This window comes from Ptychodera flava, chromosome 9 (assembly GCF_041260155.1).
Source record: "Ptychodera flava strain L36383 chromosome 9, AS_Pfla_20210202, whole genome shotgun sequence".
In the NCBI taxonomy this organism is placed as follows: domain Eukaryota; kingdom Metazoa; phylum Hemichordata; class Enteropneusta; family Ptychoderidae; genus Ptychodera; species Ptychodera flava.
In genome coordinates, this window is record NC_091936.1 from 17,205,075 (window position 1) to 17,219,321 (window position 14,247).

The window sequence follows — 14,247 nt, forward strand, 5'->3', positions numbered from 1 at the left end:
GGGATCACATGCTTGAGATTAGGTTAACCCATAGACTTAGCCAACGGTCTGTTTGCGCAAACAGTTGTTCACAAGAGAATTCTCGGCAGGCGGGCGGGCAATTTTTTCCCGTGTCAACGCCAGCGGGCAGGGGTAAATTTTGTTCTGTTGCTTCGCGGGCAACTTGGAAAAGACTCTTCGGGCGGGAGTATTGTCCCCTTGCTTTTGAGCGTTTTCCGATGCGGAGGGGAATGCATAATTGTGGGAAAGAGACGCCAGTTGCGAATTTCTGATTCGGAAGAGAGCTGCGGAGGTTTTTTAGAGGGGGAGGAGGCATCAGGAAGACTTCTTGCTGGCGAAGGAGTTTAGAGGCGAAAAATAAAAGGTGGCGGGAACTTTTCAAAACGTAGCGCGAAGGCAGCTATAATTGTGAACAGTTTCTGTTTTCCTCTTCAAAGTTTATTTTGCAAAATACATTAAAATCACATTTACATGTAAATAGGGTACCGGTAGGCCTACATATGGAACTTGGAAGGACTTCTCGTTATACTTGTTGGTTGGATTGGGGTGATCTCGACCCGAACCCGGTCTGCATCTCATTCCCACCGGTGAATTTCAAGGTTGATCGATCAATCAATCGATCGATCATCAATCAATCAATCAGTCAATCGGTATTGTTGATTGGGTACCATTCCATCACGGTCCCTCCACCGTGGTTCCATATTGATCTTCTCTCGGTAATTTCGCCCTCACAAAGCCTCATTCCTTCGATCCTTTCTATATTCTTGGCCCGTAGTCAGTCAGCGCAGCAGAAGCGCCTGAATATGGGCGCTATCTTTTCTCAGTTTGCTTGTCAATAATTTTGCGCATCAACTTTATTTCGGATTCAATACACGATAAACTCAGTATATAAATACACTGATCACAATGGAAAAAATGTTTGAATAGCACGTTTGTAGGCTCTATATCGCATCCTGCGACTTGCAGGCTCACTAGGCATGGGCTTACATGCGGGCATATTTCGTCCGTTCAAAAATGCTATTAAAGACGCATCCAAATCCATCATCATGAGGGGAGTTTTGTGAAGTCTCGTTATATCACGCGATATTCTTGTTTGATGAGAAGTCAAAGGTCAACAGTGCGGAAGTGGCAGAAAGCAAAATGGAGTTGTCGAATGAACTCCAGGAAGGTCTACAAATTTGTGGCGATAGCGCCCACATTCCAGACAAGGCTTTCACGATACTTCTTAACCGAGTGTATGATAGTCTTTTGAAGAAGACGAACCAGAGCTCAGTTTTAGGTAAGATAGTTGCATCGCCGTAGATCACAGCGTTTGTGAGAACAACCACAGCTGAAAGACAGTGGGTGTGTTCAGTCCCGTGTCAACCTCGTCCCTCTTGTCATCTGCGCTGATCGTTCCACAATGTTATGTTGAATATTGTGGAATAGGCGTTACATAGGCTAATGCACTTTCATTTTCCTAACCGTGTAGTGCAGTGTTCGAAATCCCAGAGTTGTTTCGGCCGCCGATCCAGAACACAACAGTGTGAGTACCGCCATAGACTGATGGAGGGAGTAGCGGAGACTCCACTACTACCTTCATGGTAGCTGCTCGAGGTTTTGCCAGGGTATGTGGGGGTCGGACGGCAAAACCACATTTGTCCGATACAAATACCCAGAAAAAACCTCGAGCCACAGCACTGCAGCTACCTCCATGGTATCACGTATGGCATTAACTTACACACTGACAGTGACACCTAATGTGACCTATGCTACTGTTTTAGAATTTCCCTTTTAGTTTGACGAAGACAGCGATCTGCCTTACTGTCCGGGGGGGGGGGAGGTGGAGAAGGGGAGAGGCTGGTGAGGACACACCAAGCGAACAGTGTGTCTAACAATATTTTTAGTCGAGAGTCAATAAGATAAACAGTGTTTGAACATGGAGGTATCATCTGTGCTACATCCGTGGCATGAACAACACAATGTACTTTTTACCTTCTCGTGTCTATTTATAGACAGAGAAGGTATTAGAGTTGAAAACCAATATGCTGCTGTCAAGAACTTCCGTCTGTCAAGACTTCCGTCTGTCAAGATCCGTTGACGTCATGCCATTGTGATGGGTCATATCATAAACTGGTGGGGGTGTTCATGGCTCAGGTTGAGGTGTGGGAGAACGATTTGAGCTATGACAAAAATCAAAAGGGACTTAGCGGCATAGCCACAGTGTTAAGCCTTTCTCCAAGGTTCTTAGTTGACTACAATCTATTACAGACTACTGAGCTGACGTTAGGGGTACTCACTTTGTGTTTGCTCACTCTGTGAGCGCTAGTGTTTGGTACTGAGTTGCGTGGATATCCCCCTCATGGCCTCACGTGATCTGGGCCTGTTGCATAATCTGCAGAGATGATCATATGCCTCCGAGTCTGAAAACTGTCATTGTGTAAGCCTGTCGGCATTTTCCTTGCATTTTTTCTCATTTAATTTTGCAAAATATCGGCGAGTACCTCAATATTTCAAGATAACCCTTTCTTCCCAATCGTTTCCTGGAGTTTCAGAGTCATATGAACGAAAATGAGTGAAAGTTTTAGACAGGAAAATCGGACGTCGGCCATGTTCAATGTTTACAGTACAATCAGAAGTTTACGTGGAGGAATTAACCAACAAACACAGGAGTGTTCATGATGCCCGCCCTCTAGAGGCAGACCCTCCTATATGAAGTACCACATTTGATGCTTGTGGAAAGCTTGACCACACAATGGAGCATTTAAACTTTTAGAAAATGACAAACTGAATAAGAAGGTATTCAGAAAATGTCAATTACTGAGGAAAAATGCGCAAATATTCAAAATAAACAGGTTAACTGATTGGTCAGCTATAAAAAACAATGAAAATGTTTATGATCAAAAGTTTTTGAGATGCGCACATTTTAACAAATACAGAAATTATTAACATTATAAATATAAGACCAAACTATTTTTCAGGGATGGGACAGGTTGGAAATGAGGGGTGAGAGACAAAGGCACTCCTATTGCTGCATGTGGATGCAGCCACACCATTTCATTTACAGCATACTTATTCACTGTGTTGTGTTCAAGTTCCATATTGTACTGACTGTCATACAAGGATAACATAAGCAAATCAAATCAAATTAGAAAAGGATCAATGCTGTTGTGTGGATTTTGCTGAACATGGCTGATATTTCGCCCTATATATTTGGTCAAAGTCAAAGTCAAAATTAACACTACATTGCTGACAATATATTTTACCGTTTCTGCATGAATTTTTCTTTTTTAAATTATAGTTTATTAGTACTTCAAACAGATTAACAGTTATCGTGATGTCAACCCATAATTTTACATCACAAAGACTGTAATTCTGCCAATTTTTTTGTTTTTCAGTCATTTTATAAATTTTGCACTGCACAAGATGATTGAACAAATTGCAATGTTTGAATTTGTAAACTCAAAGAATAAAAATCCTTTGGTCACAAATTAAATTATTTTTTGAAAAGAAATTTACTCTTAAACACTTTTAGCATATATTCTTTACACGGTCATGTATTTCAAGGAAAATATGCCTATTAAAAACAGTAATTTCTTCACTTTCAATTTTTTTCAATACTATGACAATTATCAGCCATGAGGTTATACAAACACAAGACCAGATAAGCGTTTTTCATCATTTCCACAGGACTCCTTGGAAAATCCATTAAAATCAGTTAAAAGTGACTGGAAATGATCACTTGGTATACATTTAATTTACAGATGCCAGGTTGTGTATTTCACATGCACTCAGGTCAGTAAGGAAGTGCGTCATTACTATTTTGGACTGTTAATTCTTATTTCTGAATTGTTTAACTTTTTTCCACATTGAACTATCTTTAGGCAGTTTATACTGTAGCTTAGAATTTTTTTGATTGATGTATAATCATCTTTTGGGTTCTTTGGGTCCATATCCCACCTCATGCCCCTACATCATCAACTATTTACCAACAACTCCATGCCAACAACCAATTACCTGACCTGGCCACACATTAGAGAAGGTACAGCGTCATTGACGGTATTTTTTACAACTTGTCAGACTTACAGAAATTTGCTGAGCAAGCTGTCAAGAAGTTGTGATCCCATTTTAGATGGCGGGCATTGGTGTTTACGGTATATGGAAATCTGTGCCTTATATTTTCTTCATGCTAGGCTCCCAACTCAATTCGGCCCACAGTTGATTAAAGAGTTTTCAAAGCTTTGAAGCCTATTTGAAAAGAAACTGCATTGTGTCGCTTCTCAACCACATCATGATATATACAAGGTGTTTGTCTAAGTGGTACTAAAATATACTTTACTGTATTGTCTCAAGACCTAATTTGTCTACAATGGCAGCATGTATTACATAAAAATTAATAGCTTATTGCAGCTTGTATAGACTGAGTCTCGTATTCTGTTTTGCCAAGTCCTGAATAGGCATAGCCAATTCATAAGGAGGCACTGTGGGACAGTGGTCAGGGTAACGGACTCACTTTCGGAGGATGGCGAGTTTCAGACCCTGTAGGGCCAGAGTAACGGAGTCACTGTCAAAGGACGGTGAGGTCGAAACTCCAGCATGCTGTTGTGTCCCCGAGCAAGGCACATTACTCCTCATGGCTCTATTGGGTAGTGGGTTATGGGTACCTCATCCTGTAATTGGGTTCACCTGTTGGATGAGTAATAAAATAAAATAGAATTAAAAGAAATAAAAAATAAAATAAATTAGTATAAATGTACCTGGTGTTCGCTCTAAATTTGTCTTGATAAACCAGCAATATTCCTTCCTATGAATTTCTCGAGAAAATGAGACAATTTGAACTTTACTGCTTCTTGTTATGTATGCAGCAGTAATGTTTTAGTTGCTGGCCGTGTTTGTGTACCAAATGACGCTAACATCGTATTTCTTTCCGTTGACTTCAGGTGATGAAGATTTGGATGGCGTAGATCCAGCAGTACTTAAACAGTCATTTGCAGCTTTGGTTGCTCTTGTGTTAGAAGCCAGTAAACACGATGTAGACGCTTCATCAATCAGGTCAGTGCAGGATTTAAGGTAGAATATGCCTCAGTGACAGATATTTGGACTTTCAAATTTTTACAATTTGCTGGTCTACCTGTTGTTGAGGGCCCATTTTAGAGCTCTTAGAGTAAAAATAATTTTCACCATCTTAGTTTGCCAAACACCATCTTCAAATTTCAAATATTGGTAAATGTTAGATAATTTGTTTCTCTGATGTCAAACTTTGTATGGTGACCCTTGATTTTTATTCCTGATTTGGTGAGAGTGTGTTTGAATTTTTTATTGAGAACAGTTGGAGCAAAAATTTGAGTCTTTCAGTTTCGGGGCACATGCTACCTTTAATGATTGCCAGTACTACCGGACATTTCTTGTGGTAATCTCCAAGATCCAGAGGCCAATTTGACTGTTGACAGCCACTTGTGTGACTGTCATTTTGGTTGTTAATTTTACGGAAGTAGGCATTCGTAGTCCGAAAGAGTGGATCCAAAAGCCCTCTTCAGCACTCAACCATGAGAAACTCCTCATTATGCAAAGATGGTGCCCATGGCACTCAGATATCGTACGATTGACTCTCAGGGACAGTGCTTTTTTAAAACTCATACATTGCAAACGAAACTCAATTTCATTTGACCTCAAATCCCCCAAGCCCACTTTCTTTATATGTAGATTTGGAATTGGGAAATCAGATGAAGAAATAATGATTTGAACCTTGCCAACACATGATAAATTTCCAAAATAGATTATTGGACAGGTTTTTGAACAAGAAACATGAGGATGGTTGAGAATCTTGCATATTGACAGTTTCCATGTCATACCTATGGCATATAGGTAATGTGAAATTTCATTTGATGATCAAAATAGAGTTAAACCCACCCCACTATGTGAATGAGTTTTGTTTGTCAAGTACTGTGTTTCAATTATCCATGACCCCTTAGAACAGACTAGCTATAATGTGATTGGCCATGAGAGTGGCCCTAGTTTTATACTGAGAGTAAAGGCACAAGGATGCGTGACAATCTAGAAGCAGGTGTGTTTGAGGTCTATGAAAAACATCAACCATATTTGTTTTCTCAAAATTAAACATGCTGCTGGTAAGCCAGTGACGAAAACTCAATTCACGAGGATAAAATATTATTTTATGATAGAATTACCTCCACATTGTACGTGTAGTGCTGATCCAAAGTTACATTCTCGATATCAGTATATTTTAGAAAATTCATGTCAGAAGAAAATACTGACTCAAATTCAGGTACAGCAACAGATTTAGCTGTTTTGTGTTCTACAAACAGGAAATTTATATTGGAAATGGACAAACAGGAAATCTACATTGCAAATGGACAAACAGGAAATCTACATTGCAAATGGACAAACAGGAAATCTATATTGGAAATGGACAAACAGGAAATCTACATTTGACAGAGTGAAAATTTTGTAAATATAAAAAATATCAGCTTCACAATGTCTGTAAATTTTTTTAATGTTACATTCAAACATGACCACCCAAAAAATATGAAATTTAAACAATGTCGCAAGTTGGCCTGGTAAGAGTGTCAGATTTTCATTTTTTGCTATTGTTTTTCCATTTTAGTCCGCTTTTAGAAGACTGCAAGTTCACCTCAGACAGAATCGACAGTTTTAATAAAGTATTTCTCAGTAAAAAGACAGAAGTTCAAGCGTTGCTGGGCTCCATCGGACATGCACCGCCGCATATCGTGGATGTGGACTGGAGGCTTGATTTTTATTTAAAGGTGAGATGCCCAGCCTGGTACCAAACATGTGTCTTGCTTTCTGCTTTCTTTGTAGCTTCTCTGAACGGAATTCTAAACAGTTGCATCCACATATTTTGGACACAAACCCATTTTACCGTTCCAAGAGTGGGATTTTCAAATCATCAAACATAGGCAGGGTGACTTCAAGTTTGCTTAGCGTAGTTCGTGTCTTAAAATGAAAGATTTAAAACTTTTGGTCAAATTCCCCTCAAGCAAACTTTTGACCATTCTCTTTCTTACTCAAGAATAAAAACTGAGGAGTTACCATGCAAATTTTGGTACTAGAGAAACAAATTAACCAATTTATTTTAAATTCAAAATGGCCACCTTCCCTGTGTTATCTCTATTAAGGAAAATAAAATTCCCAATTTTCACAAAACTAAGCCAGTGAAAATTTTATTTACTGCTAAAGTTTCAAAATGAGCCCTCACATGTTGTAGGCCAAAGGAATATTGTAAATGTTTGAGAGTCCTAGTATCTGTCCCTGAGGTGCATCCTACCTTAAGCTCAAAAAGCTCACACCAATTCTGAGTAGCAGGCTGTGTGCAAAAATGTGTATTTTGAACACAGAAAGATTAGAACATTGGCTACTGATGACACATCTGTATAAAACAACAAACTCTCTGAGGAATATAAATATCTCCTATTTCTTTCTTTTGTCAGAACAATCTAATCGACAAGGTCAATGAACCGGTTTACATGATAACTTTGAAGACAGAGAAAGGAGATGGGGAAGACAAAGAAGACGTACAGTTTGCTTGTTCCATGGAACAGTTACAGGTATGGCAGAGTCTCTTGCACCAAGACTGTGGGTTTCTACCCTCACATACACCATATAGACATGCTGCAAGTTTTCTGTCTTGTCTGTTCGTGCCCTGAAGCAATACTGCTTGATGTCAGTCATTGTGTTAAGGTAGCATGTGCCTCAAAAGTGAGAGACTTATCCTTTTGCTGCAACTTTACTCAGTAAAACTTTCAACCATTCTCCTATGAAATCAAGAAAAAAATCAGGGGTCATTGCGCAAAGTTTGGTACTGGGAAACAAATTACCTTAAATTTACTGACACCTGCCATTCAGAATGGCCATCATCCCTGTGGTAACTCTATGGGAAAAATTACCTTAAATTTACTGACACTTGACATTCAGAATGTGCCGCCATCCCTGTTCGATTTTAGAAAAACTCAGATGATGAACATTTTTCTTACACCAAAAGCTTTAAAATGAACCCCACAAGTGGTAGATCAGAAAAGAATTGTAAAATGTGATAGTCTGAATATCTGTCCCCAAGGCACATTCTGCCTTATTACTGTATTATTTTATTATACACCTGTCATCGAGAATATTAGAATTTTGACTGCACTAGAAAGGCTGTATGGAGTGCCCTGTTCTATGAAATTGACCATTTTGTGGTGCCCTAAACACAGTGCCATTTGTGGGTATCGCTACACCTTCTCTTTTGTACGGTTTCAAGTACCGATGTCATGATCGCTAGGATTTGTCTCAATGCCCTGTATGTAGAACAGACTGTCAGACGTGCTTCAGAGATCACGCTCCATACTGGCTTTCTGAAATCGGAAGGAAAAATTTGTTGACATGCAAGATGTGTTATTAATGAAAATCCTGCATAGTCTGCTCTCAGACATTTGCACTGTACACCCACCTCTGCTTCGTTTAAAGCAATATGCTGCCCTACACATGTAGTTATAAACAGGCAATACGCTGGCATAGTGTAGTAAAGCACACTTTGAAGTATCTTCCAAATTACCTCATAAGTATACCATGGTCAAATGTTATACAGGCCACATTATAGACCTATGAATATTCATGTGAACATCCGAGACTTGGTGAAAAATGTAGAGTTGCTCATGTTTAGTGTGTGTTGCAACATAAATCTTAGTCAATAAAAACAAAATATCCCCCTATGATCACCATGTCTTCGTAACATTGTACTTTGTAAAGAAACCTTTAGTTTCATTGACTGGGGTGGCAACTGTGCAGAATTTCAGGGTGCTGATTTTAACAATGGTAAAGTAGATCTGGCATATCATTGATGTGCGTGTAAATGACTTTGGTAACTTCGTGACTGTACTGTGCAAAGATGTCAATCATTGGTGTAGTTCGATCAAAATGCATGTCCTAGCTCTGTATTGCAGTCAAGCTTTCATACTTGTACAATATTCCAAAGACTGTTAAGTAAAAGACAGTGCTAGGTTTTTCATCGCCAGCCAATTGTCTAACTGATAATGAAAGGGAAAAAATAGAAAATCAAGCATCAAAGTTGTGTGATATTCATTGTGCTATGTATAAAGTACGCTTTTATCACTTTTCATATTGTCTTTCAGGACTTGGTCGGGAAACTGAAAGATGCAAGCAAAAGTTTAGAGAAAGCCAGCCAAATGTAAAAATGAAAATTTTCAAATTATATATTTTAATGTATATGGGAGACAAGATGGCTCTTCAACAGCATTCTTTGCCATTCAGGACCAGGACATTGTTTCTACTGCCATCTGTCAAGGGGACTTTAAGATTGACTCAAGGATTTGGAGATAAAATATCCAAGAGCTGCAATACAGGAATTCTTCTCAGATTCCAACATACTGGTAGTACAGTTCTTGAAATATACATCAGGGGTGAGCAAGCCAACTGACTTTGTTCATGGGGTAGTAGATTTTATGGCCAGGCTTGTTGAGTTTTAATTTTGCTTCTGCTAGCCCAACAGACTGGTGAATTATCCAGCTGGTAACTAAATGTACTGGTTGACGAGAGAAAACATGACTGGCAGTTGTTTTTTTTGGGGGGGAGGGGGCTACTAGCATGTGAGCCAGTGGATCTGAAAATGATTTGGTAACCTCTTTTTGTAATAAATTGAAAACTCGGCCATATTGGTGCAAACGGCGGTATTTCAGTTTTGCTGGTATAGTCAGGAAGTTTTAACCACAGAACTCCCTGGTCATTTCACAACAGTTTAACTTTTGTGTAACAATGATTGCACGCATAGACTTGGTTCGAGTCGGTGATTGTGTAAAATAAAAGTCATTTCAGCCGATTGTAACACAATGTTGCTTGTTCTGCGAAACGCTATGAATGAGATGACAGCAATATGGTCCTACGCCGCCTTCACGGAGTCGTATAGAGCGTGTCACCTGTCCTTTGGAGAGGTGAAAACTCTAGGTGGTGCATTAGTGCATCTGAGGAGTAAAAGCGATAAGTTTCTTCCGGAATCTTGTGATAACTCCGTAACATTGTGATCAGAAAAAAAAATAGTCGCGATTTACTCTACTACATCTCATTCACTAAAAAAGTTTTTATTCGCAGACTTGGACCAAGTCTAAGAGCAAAAAATACTGGCGCAAAATAACTGTTCATTAAGGTTTTCAAGCCACTGAAAAAATACTACATGAGTTATGAGAAAATTATGTGTAAATGTGTCATTTTTTGTAGAAATAAATATTTGTGTATTCATCAGAGAAAATCTTCTGCAGAATTTTCCAGCATGAGTGATATTATGTAGCAAGACCAAACCAAGATTATTGTGACAAAATACTTTCTTTATGGCAGTCATATTTCAACCATTGAACCATGTGGTGACGTAAAACGGTGCCCTTTTAAAGAGTGTAGTTACAGAATGGGTGTGAGAAAATCAAATAAACTTAGATTGTTTTTTTTTTTAAGATTTTTGTGTGTGCTTATTTAAGCCGTTACTGTCCAACTGTCAGTCAGGATTTTGAGTTGAAGCAAAACAAAAACATTACTTTGGCCATATGGGCCTAGACATTCATCCGGCACCGTAACACAAACATCCTGTCCGCTTTCATGATGGCTTTTCGTCTGTTCAGGAATTATGTTTGACTTTTTGGGTCAATCTAGCAGAATTTAATGAGATCAACGCCTCTGACACAAAGAGCCAGTGAAACCGGTAGTGAGATTTTCAAATCAGAGTTTTGTCAGAGTGTCCTACAACATTACGAACAACCACACATATAAAATGGTTATCTTAAAGGGGTGTTTGATGTTGCTTATATGTGAACGACAATCTTCCTTGCTGGTACCAATGATATAACTACTGCAGTGTGAATTAACTACCTCTGGGGGTAAAGGCGTATGTACGGCGCCTATCTGACAAAATGTGCTTATCTGACAAAATCTTTTTAGCAATACCCTTGGGAGTCACTTCAGCCAGCGCACTTAATGCGCGTGGTACATGTCGCTTCGCTCTTCGTACGACGCGATGTTGTGTACACGAGTGTGCCAACTTAACATTAATACGAAGTCTTCTACACGAAGGATTTTGTTTCTGTAAACTACTCTCAAATTGTTGACATGTGATTAATTCCTTTTTATTGTGGTTTTTCTTCCATCGGCCGGGCTCGCGCTCGCTCACTGTACTGTAGTCGAGACCTAAACCTTGAAGATAACTCCCTATTGCAACATGTAGGTGCTTTTTTTCTCATCCACTTGCATGTTTAGTGAGTATAATCACTGTCGCTTGGTGGGCTATTCAGCTCTGGGACTATTCGCCCCATAGACGAGTGTACAGAAGCGAGAAACACCTCGCTTCTGTACACACTCGTCTATGGGGCGAATAGTCCCAGAGCTGAATAGCCCCAAGCGACTGTGGTATAATTTATGTACTTAAATGGCAAAATTAGCGATCGAGGAAGGTGATGAAAACAAAAACAAGAAGTACTCTGCTTGCCTTTGTGGTGATTTTCATGCTCCCGCCATGGGTACCGTGAGAGCGGACGACCTCATGTGACCTCGTGCCCTCTCCTCCACTACCTCTACAGCCGGCAGCCTCTATGTGTTGATCAATGTATACACAGTGATTGATTGAGGTGCTCGGCGATTTTACGCAATCAATGAAATTTACTGTATTTTTTAACTATTATATGGCTATTTTGTGATGTTGTTGATTTTATATGCTCTAATTACGATTTCGTTTGTGTGTTTTAACAGACAAAATATTGTGTGAGGAATTACTTTCCTCAAATGAGAAAGGCTACGAGCAGTAATTAGTTGTTTTTGTCAGATAAGCGCCGCGCCGTACAGGCGTCTCGTTTGCAAACTCCAGAAAAGTCCGCCCTCTACGACAGAGATAGGTTATTTCTTCACTGACAGAAATAAACGCTCACGTTCACATTCGTCTATTTTAATAGTCACCTGAAATACCCTGCCTTTAATAGTTCCTACATCACAGTTTTAAAACTCTCTGCATATAGGAAATAGTGATGGCACAAGTATGAAATTTACCGAAACGGATCGGTTCAAAATCACAACTCTACCAGTGTCTTGCATGGCCAAACTCTCAAAACCGGCATTTACAGCACAGATTGACGAACAGTTAAAGCTCCATAAGCTGTATCTTTTGGCTCTTTTTTCAGAACTTTTGTTTTGTGGTTTCCACACAAATTTCTGCATTGAATCCCTAAACTGTAATTTAATGCCAAGTATTTAGCATATCAACACAACCTATATGAGTATAATCTCCATTGTTATTGTTGAAAATTGTATTCAAGTCCGGACTAGAAGTAGTTGTAAACAATAAACTAACAATGATCACTACGCACATACAAGAACACTCAAAATTTCAGCATGACAAACGTTGTTAGGGTCAGACACGGTAGTAGTTATACAGAAGCAGAATACTGTAAAACTTGCCACAAGTTACAGCTTATTTCCCTTTATCGGAAAGCGAGATTTGAAGAACATTTATACTCTTGTTGATCACGCACTGCACTGAATGATTTCACATGAATTATGGCGCGCAATCCATGCCAAAATTAACACCTTACATTTTGAGCAAAACTTCATTCAACTCTCGCCCAATTCGACCCAACTGTGGCCAACTTCATTCAACTCTCGCCCAATTCGACCCAACTGTGGCCAACTTCATTCAGCTCTCGCCCAATTCGACCTAACATTGGCCAACTTCATTCAGCTCTCGCCCAATTCGACCCAACTGTGGCCAACTTCATTCAGCTCTCGCCAATTCGACCCAACTGTTGGCCAACTTCATTCAACTCTCGCCCAATTCGACCCAACTGTGGCCACCTTTCAACTCTCGCCCAATTCGACCCCATTGTCGCCAACCTTCATTCAACTCTCGCCAATTTTGCGCGTAATCCATGCCAAAATTAACACCTAACATTTTGAGCCAGCCTACATGCAACTCTCACGAAGGTACATGCGACTCACCAAGCTACAACTCACGAACCTGCATGCAATTCGCGCAAACCTCAATGCAACTCTCTTGAAATGCATTTGCTTTGCGCTGCGACTTATTTGAATCGGACTCCCTAGATTACCTTTGAAGCTCAACTCATTTTAACTACACTGCTTGAAGCTCGTTTTTGAGCTGAACGCATTCGTGTCGGGGGACAGTCCGTGTGAAGGGGGGACTTGGTTGGGGTAAACCATTTTTTAATAAGGTCCGCTGCATGCTGCTTTCGATTTAAATAAAGGCACTTCTGGGTTGAGAAAACCATACGTGAATTGGAGTTCACTGCAATCGGTTAACGTGTGTCACAGTCCTGCGTGTGTGAATGAGGTTCTATCGTATTTTATTTGACTCTCATTTTACTTCAAGTAGACTGTGCCACAATGTGGTTTACAATAAACCAACCCATCATTAAAGTGACTAACTTTGCCCCGACAACACGGAAACTTATGAGACGTCACAACGCATCATACCAACGTCATATGACGTATTCAGGTGTTTTCTATCAGTGAGCCAGGGGATCTGACAAAAATGACCCGACATATAGTATATGCAGTGCAACGAGCGACTTGAGTTGCCCGTCGCGTTGCCTCGTTTGTACGATGTCATCCGTGTCGCTCGATTACCATGGACGAAAACGACAATTGTCCGCGCTGCGTAAAAATCTCCGCACTGTGTGAAATTTATCTCTGCGCTCTTGGAAATTCTCCGCGCTGTGTAAAAATCTCGGGGCTGTTAAAAAATCTCCGCGCTGTTAAAATCTCGGCGGTGTGTAAAAATCTAGGCGCTGTTGAAAACTCTTCGCGCTTCAGTTCCTCATCTGTATCTCTTCAAGTTCGTCAAGCGAAGTGTTCATTTTTGACGAGTGAAAATTCCAGCGGGTGTACGGAGGAAAATCTACCCAGTACGCCGGCTGAGCGCCGTGTACAGCTGGCCTGCACTTTGTGATCTAGTAGCATGTGTTCAGTCTACCTAAACGATAATGAAATCTCTTAAATTAAAACTAGACTTGAATAACAGTGTCTTCGGACACAAGAGAGAGAGAGAGAGAGAGAGAGAGAGAGAGAGAGAGAGAGAGAGAGAGAGAGAGAGAAGATGCTATGTGTATTCACAAGTCATGTATGGTAATAACAGAACACCAAAACATCTTATTCTTAGGAGGCCGTGTTGAATGTTGTTGTAATATGCAAGCTTTTAGGATGGAGTAGATCGCTTTTTCAATCCTTGTGTTTGGATCTTCGTTA

The 14,247-nt window shown here is 40.0% G+C and overlaps 1 protein-coding gene across 1 annotated transcript; it reads left to right on the forward strand.

Annotated features, from left to right (window-relative positions):
• Window positions 1-1,105: 1,105 nt before the first annotated feature.
• Window positions 1,106-10,258, forward strand: LOC139140180 (COMM domain-containing protein 3-like). Its single transcript, XM_070709249.1, has 5 exons — window positions 1,106-1,279; window positions 4,920-5,031; window positions 6,605-6,764; window positions 7,449-7,565; window positions 9,129-10,258. The coding sequence occupies exons 1-5, from the start codon at window positions 1,141-1,143 to the stop codon at window positions 9,186-9,188; spliced, it is 588 nt and encodes a 195-aa protein (XP_070565350.1). The 5' UTR covers window positions 1,106-1,140; the 3' UTR covers window positions 9,189-10,258.
• The last annotated feature ends 3,989 nt before the right edge of the window (window positions 10,259-14,247 follow it).